Source organism: Scleropages formosus, chromosome 5 (genome assembly GCF_900964775.1).
Source record: "Scleropages formosus chromosome 5, fSclFor1.1, whole genome shotgun sequence".
Taxonomy (NCBI): Eukaryota; Metazoa; Chordata; class Actinopteri; order Osteoglossiformes; family Osteoglossidae; genus Scleropages; species Scleropages formosus.
In genome coordinates, this window is record NC_041810.1 from 29506645 (window position 1) to 29513932 (window position 7288).

At 43.1% G+C, this 7288-nt stretch overlaps 1 protein-coding gene across 2 annotated transcripts; it reads right to left on the bottom strand.

Moving 5' to 3' along the window:
* On the bottom strand, positions 1–7288 carry LOC108942425 (ras-related protein Ral-A-like). 2 transcript variants are annotated; one of them, XM_018765800.1, is made up of 5 exons: positions 7166–7288; positions 4623–4833; positions 3171–3379; positions 1518–1692; positions 1–525 (listed from the first exon to the last, which is right to left on the bottom strand). In XM_018765800.1, the coding sequence occupies exons 2-5, from the start codon at positions 4734–4736 to the stop codon at positions 409–411; spliced, it is 615 nt and encodes a 204-aa protein (XP_018621316.1). In that variant the 5' UTR covers positions 4737–4833; positions 7166–7288; the 3' UTR covers positions 1–408. The 2 variants fall into 2 exon arrangements, with proteins under 2 accessions (XP_018621316.1, XP_018621315.1); XM_018765799.2 differs by having other exon boundaries at positions 7083–7205.

Sequence of the window (7288 nt, forward strand, 5' to 3'; positions counted from 1 at the left end):
TGGGGGCGGGGGGGTAGCTGTAACAAAAATCACGTGTCACTCGTTCCAATTTGTCTCTCAATTTAAGTCCTTTTTTCCAAAGCTGCTCTCATCTAGTTCAGTTGCATTTCAGTTAGTTGGAATCGCAATGATGGCAGGTGAGAACTGATCAACGTACGGAATAGGATCTTTCACACCTTTTTGATATTACGAATTAAATCCATGTTGAAGAATTAGACACTACACCATTAGGCAATAAATTATTGTAAATGTATCAATATTGAGCGCCTCCCTAAAGCATCTTCCAACAATCACGATGCAAAGTGTCACTCATAAGCACTGGGTGTTGGGCTTGCTGAGGGAGAACAAAGTGGGAGAAGCACAGACAAGATACTTGGGAAAAGAGGAAAGGTCAGGGGTCTCAAGCCACTATAAAACACAGCATCTTTCGCGGATCCTCCGAAACAAGCTTTTGCTATTCTTTCCATTCTCTTTGCTCTCTTCCACCTTCCTCGCGCGAACCTCTCTCATTAGGTCAAAGAACACCTGCACGGAAGACGAAAACCCTTTTAGAAATAACATGTTATCATGATTTTTTTTTTAAAAAAAAAAAAAAAAAAAAAAAAAAAACATCACTAAATAAAATTATAAAACAGCAAGACTTTCACCTTTTTTTTAAAAAAAAAAAAAAACATAGCTTTAAGAATTTTTGAAGAATATTACATGGCAGTTTATCAACATATCAGACATTTTTTTTTAAAAAATGAAACGTTAATAATTTAAAAAAAAAAATCCTCATGGTGCTCTGGTTTAGTCCCATAGTGCAAAGACGTGTTTCAGGTGAACTGGTGAGTAAAATTTCCCACAGCGTGTATGTGTGAGTCTGCACGACATTGCTCTGCTGCTGTATAGATGGGTGAATGACCGTACAGATGGGTGAATGACCGTACAGAGAGTCTATCTAACATAGTAAATCACCCTGAATAAGGGTATCAGATAAATACTAATGAATAATCAGCACATGTTGCGTGGGAGAAAAACTCCTGCTAAACAAACAAATGTGAATACTGTTTAAAAAAAAATTATCAATATTTCAGATTATCAAATTTAAATTCAAAGCAAATGAAAATGATAAAATTTTCAACAATAGAAATGTTAACATGGAGATAAAACCCCCTCCACCTTAATTTTTTCCCAACAAAAAAGGAATTTAAATATTAACTGGGGAGAAAAAAAAAAAAAAAAAACACTATTATTTTCACTCTGATGGCAAAGAACTCCTTAAAAACTACATATGAATGTTGCCCAGAGTAAGTAAATGCAGCAATGATGCATTATGGACATATCCTATATGTGTTATTACTGTTTAACATGAACTACTCCCTTTTCTTTTTTGGCATTTGCTGGAGATCCTGCACCTAATGTATGACTATATGTGTGAAGCTTTTGATTTTTTTTTTTTTTTTTTTTTTAAAAAAAAACTGGAATAAATAAAACGGACAGATGTAACGCGGCATGCTTGTACCGCTCTTGTTTACCTTGTCAACATTGGCACGTGTCTTGGCAGAAGTTTCCACATAGGTGATGCCCCACCGCTCGCCCCGGGACTTTGCCTCTTCAAAGCTCACCTGCCGACGGTCCTCCAGGTCCGACTTGTTCCCCACCAAGAGGAACGGCACATTCTCATCCTCCTTCACCCGAAGGATCTGCTCCCTGTGCGACCATAATCCGACAGGTGCACAGGTTCAGCAATTTGTATGATGAGACAAATTTATAAGCATCGGACACAGGGCAGCTCATCCAGTCATGGTCAGGAATTTCATTTTCAGTTGTGTGGCCCATTCGTACCTCTTCCCAGATCCAATTTTACTTTTAACAGCCTGATTGCTTTTATTCAATTTTGACCACTCCCTATATTTTACGACTAAAGCACTTAGGAATTTAATTACATCATCATTTGTTTTTAAAGCCAATTTATTTGTAAATCCCAGGTCATTCTTACCACTAACTCAAAATCACTAAAAGCCACATAATACAGCTGTCCCTCAATTTATACACTGGTTAGGTTCTTTAAAAACCCCCTGACAAAAATTATCATCATCATTATTATTAACGTCAACATTCAAGTTAATTCTAAATTTCTGGGGGAAAAATTATCTCCACAACCTCCTAGTCAATCCCAAAAATTGACAGATTCATCCCATAAGCATGAGATCAATATTTGTCAGCTTCTGGTCGCTTTCAGCATTATCATCAGCACAATAAAACAGTCAATATATCCCTTGACTTATTAACCGATTAGGTTTTCTAGAAGTCTTGGATGATGCTATTGCGTATATTAAAAAATATATTCTGACCTTTTTATTCGAAGACTTATTAATTCAAACTACATTCCAGCTATTTTAAAAAGACTTTCTCGACAAATTCCTATGTACTGCTGATGGTTGACCAATTTACTCTGAAAACATGTTACGTGTTCATCTGGTTTTTGATGAAAGACACCGACAAACATCAAGCACAAGCTCTGAGCGCTGCGGATGTGAGCTGAATGAGGTCTACCCCAAACTCCTGCACCGTTTGGATGCCAAGTGCAGAACTGCAGGTCACATTCACTGCACGTCACAGATTTATTTTTAATTGCATCTTTAAGAATTTGCAACTCAACGCATATAACACGAGGAGCCGGCGTAGCGAATATTTAAGCTGATGTTGCCGCGAATAGACGTTACCGATTTCATTACATACTTTACGCTGAGGCTTACGCAGAGACCACGAAACAAATCTCAGCTCTTGAGAAGTCTTATACATTATGATCCATGCTGCTACTCAAAGTGGACTCTATGAGAATGCATATGAGCTCTTAGATCATTTACAGAATGGCTATATCATGTTGCACACATAACATATTGCACAAGCGAAAAAGAGAGATGATGATGATGATGATGGGCAGCTCTTGTTGAAAGCTGACCCTCAGGATGCTTTTTTTTTGGTACTGTTAAGCAAGAACTGCCAATACCTACTCAGATTAATACATGGAAATTCTGCATCTTTCTTGTATTCAGTAGCAGCACAATCAAACCACTCCTTGCAACCAAGGACCAGTCTCCAGTTCTCTTCCTTTTCTTTCCTACCATCCGCCACCTGCTTTTCACCCATCTTTCCCCATTCGCTCTCCTTCTCCCCCTCTTCACCTGAAGTCCGCGGTGGCAGCAAACGACTCGGGTTCGGTGATGGAGAAGACGCAGAGGAAGCCCTCTCCGCTGCGGAAATAATTGTCCCGAATGGCTGCGTAGTCCTCCTGGCCAGCTGTGTCCAGGATGTCGATCTGGACCTCCTCCCCATCCAGGACCACCTTCTTCCTGTAGCTATCTGCTTTGGTTGGTTCATAATCCTCCACAAACTGAAAAAGTCGTGTTACCGGCAGCATGAGAAAGCGTAATGTGAATTACAGTTTTGAGTTCTACACTTCTTATCGTTATTCACCACTTTACAATTAGGATATTTATGATTTACATTTAAAGGGGGGGGCGTGGTGGCGCAGTGGGTTGGACCGGGTCCTGCTCTCCAGTGGATCTGGGGTTCAAGTCCCGCTTGGGGTATGTTGTGGCGGACTGGTGTCCCGTCCTGGGCGTGTCCCCTCCAGCCTTGCGCCCTGTGTTGCTGGGTTAGGCTCTGACTCGACGCGACCCTGCTCAGGACAAGCGGTTTCAGCCAATGTGTGTGTGTGTGTGTGTGTGTGTGTGTGTGTGATTTAGCCCCGTGCTAAACAAAAGCAGAGCCATACCATGATGCAGCTACTTTTCTAATGCTCTCAGGATAGAGCAATTACAACTAGACTAATACATATACACTCAGTCCTTATATACTGATGGGTGGCACGGCGAGTAGTGTTGCAGTTTTGTAGCACTTGGGTGGTGCAAGTAGACGTGGGTTCGATCCCCGCGAAGTCTGTGTGGAGTTTGCATGTTCTCCTGTGTCTGTGTGGGTTTCCTCCGGGTGCTCTGGTTTCCTCCCACAGTCCAAAGATATGCTATCCAAGTTCACCCATAGTGTGTGAGTGACAGAGGGGGTGTGTTCCACTGATGTATGTATGGATGAGTGACCCAGTGTAAGTAGCGTATCTAGCAGTGTAAGTCACCATGGTGAATAAGGTGTGTGGGCTGATAACACTACACAGAGTTCATTGGAAGTTGCTTTGGAGAAAAGTATCTGCTAAATAAATAAATGTAGACAAGGTACAGAGAAAACCTGTTGCAGCAGCATATGAAAACATACACAGGTTTCTGTCATATGACAAAGTTGCCTTTTACAAGAATTCTGGGTTACAAGCAAATGCAGTTTGTGTCCTTATCTACAAGAAACGCCTAAGAAGAATAGATGTTTTGATTCAAAACGTGAAGGCAAGCAAACCCCGACATGGGGCACATGTTCTGCGGCTCAGATGTCAATACCCCCGTCAGCATCTCATAACTCCATCATGATTTCAACAATTATATCTAACAGAACCAACTTGCTGCAAAGGGCAACACCTCTCGGAGCACAAAAATGAGTTTATGTAGCGAAGCTGGACTGAGGCTCGGGATGGAAGGACGGTTGGGGCAAAGGAAGAGAACACAAAGCAACCGCAAAAGAAAGGGTCTCACCTCGTCATACATGAACTGCAGTGTGAGGGCAGACTTGCCCACCCCTCCACTCCCCACCATTATCACCTTGTGTAGGGCCAGTGAATTCTGCCCCTTGGGCTTGCTGGCTGCCATAGCCCACACACACTGAGGGAGGGTGTCCAGAAGATTCCGGAAGGGTGTGAGCTGTCCTAGCAGGACCAGCCAATGGATTCTGAAGGTCCACAGGGCACTAAGTTAAAAAGAAAAATTGTTGTGTTCAGTCAAGGTACCATCATCTTAGCTATTTTCTACACCACCCCGCCGACAAAAAACCCTTAAACTTGTTGTCCAATTAACAAAACAGCTGAAGTCACAATACAGGCATGGATCAAGTATTATTAGCTAGTATTTAAGTGACATACTTGCCCAAGGAGACTTATAGTGTTAGACTGCCTTTAACGTCCTACTCACTTATTCAGCAGAGCAATGTCAAACACATACAAACACACACACTAGGGGCTACTTAGTCACCCATTCACCGGAAACATGTTTTCGTAGTGTGTGTGGAAACCAGAGCACAGAGAGGAAACTCACTGGATAGCAGGGGGAATCTGCAAACTCCTTGCTGACAGAGGTGTTTTCAAACCTACATCTAAGTGTACAGCCCAGGAGATATACGGTACTAGAGCTATCTGCTGTGCTGCCTTCACAATTAGACCATAAATCTGGCTACTGTTTTCACCGCAGTGCTACGGAATGAAAATAAAATGCGATGATTACTGTAGCAGAGGAGTGAAAAGTGTACCGATTTACACAAAACCTGAGCTTTTTGCCATGGTACAAATCTGTAGAAAACCCTTTTATTGACTGAGCTGATGTTTTTCTCTAAAGGTACTTATAATTATTTATACAGCTGGGTAATTTTCCTGGAGCAAGGGGTAACTGCCTTGCTCAATGGTACTATAGTCAGAGGTGGGATTAGAACCTGCAACCTATGGGTCCAAAGGCAGCAGCTCTATCCACTATACTAGTACAAGGTGTGGCAATAGGTTACCCAAACAATATGCAAAACAGCACATAGGTAATACGACAAATTAGGTACTGATGGTTTAATATATTGATCGCATTATCACTATTTTCTTTCTGTCTCTCTTTGCTTTCTGCTTCACTAAGTCACATGTCCCAGCTCATTTAATTCAAATTATGAGGATTTGAATAAGTTTAAATATCTCAAACTAACTGATGCAGCAAGCCTGCTCAGCCCTGCACTGAAAACTTATAAGGAACAGTGTTTGCTTTACATATTTCAGCCTAAATAATTTGGCAGCAATATTTCCTTGCTGTGGTTCATACCTGAAGTTCCTTCTGTATAAAAAAAAAAAAAAAAACTTTACATGGATGATGTAAATGAGGTATTTCCCCCACCCCTCCAAAAAAAAAATAAAAAAAATAAAGTTTAATCTGCATGATAACTCATATGAACTCTGGACATCTTTTTGGATGGTGGCCTTCAGGCTTCTCAGACAACAGCTCTTGATCACCTATAAAATACTGCACTTTTTGCAAAGTATAAAAACACTGTAAATTCCGCACGTGCTCTATGGATGTGGATACAGTTACAATATCTCTGCGACGCCCTTTCAACGCCGTGCCGCCGCTGCGTCCGAAAAAACGACACAATGAGCTCCAACGAGCTGGGTGTGGCTCTCTGTATTATTCCCCCAGCCAGGGGAACATGCGGCATATTAATACAGGGAAGGAGACATATTATCTGGCAAAGCATCTCAGCAAAAAAAAAAAATGACATTCAGAGCTCATACTGCTCCTCCACGCCTACGACCTGGGCCGAGACCGACTGACCGATCTTGCCAACAAACAGCCGAAAGCAAACCTGAAGGACACCGATCAACAAGTTCAACTAAACCCCTGTACTAGTTAAACTAGAGCCAGCTACAGTTAACCCATCGCTAACTCGCCCGATGAGGATGCGAACATTGGGACTTGAATTAAACCATACTCCATCTATTATATTACCATGCAGATAATTCACAAGTATACCATGTTTTACTGGGTGAACAGGTTAGGGGAGCCTTACACATGTACTTCACCCAGCTGCCCTTAAGCCACCTGATCATCCATCCATCCATATGCTGATGGTCAGGAGCAGTTTCACAGGGTGTGTCTACAGACATTCTCCTCTCCTTATATTTTATACTGTATTGACATACAGAGTAAAACCGCAGTGATACAGTAAAGGAAAGCTTTGCCTTGGCACGCGCCAGGCCAGGGTTCAATCAAAGCAAGCAAGCAAGGCACCCGCCGGTGACACACCTGCTGGACATCATGGTCATATGAAAACCAAACGGCCACTGACATCGGACACACACCGTAACCACGCGCGCCCCCCGGCCGATGCCGCACCGCAGCCATCGGGCGCCCAGCACGCGCCGTGCGGCTGCGTTTCAGGCGCGCGCTGCCCGTTATCCCGGACCTACCTACCTGCCTGGGATCCTCCGAAATGCCCCGCGGAGGAACTGCCCCTCCCTCTTCCCCTCACGGCTGCTGCGGCGCCGCAAACGTACCGGAGGCCGCCCTTCCCCTACGGAGCGAGCGCTTCCTCCAAGCGGCCCTTAACCACTCAGCCACATGGCTTCTTCTGGGCTCGAACATGGCGAGAGGAGGGTGTGTATGTGTGCGCGTGTTTG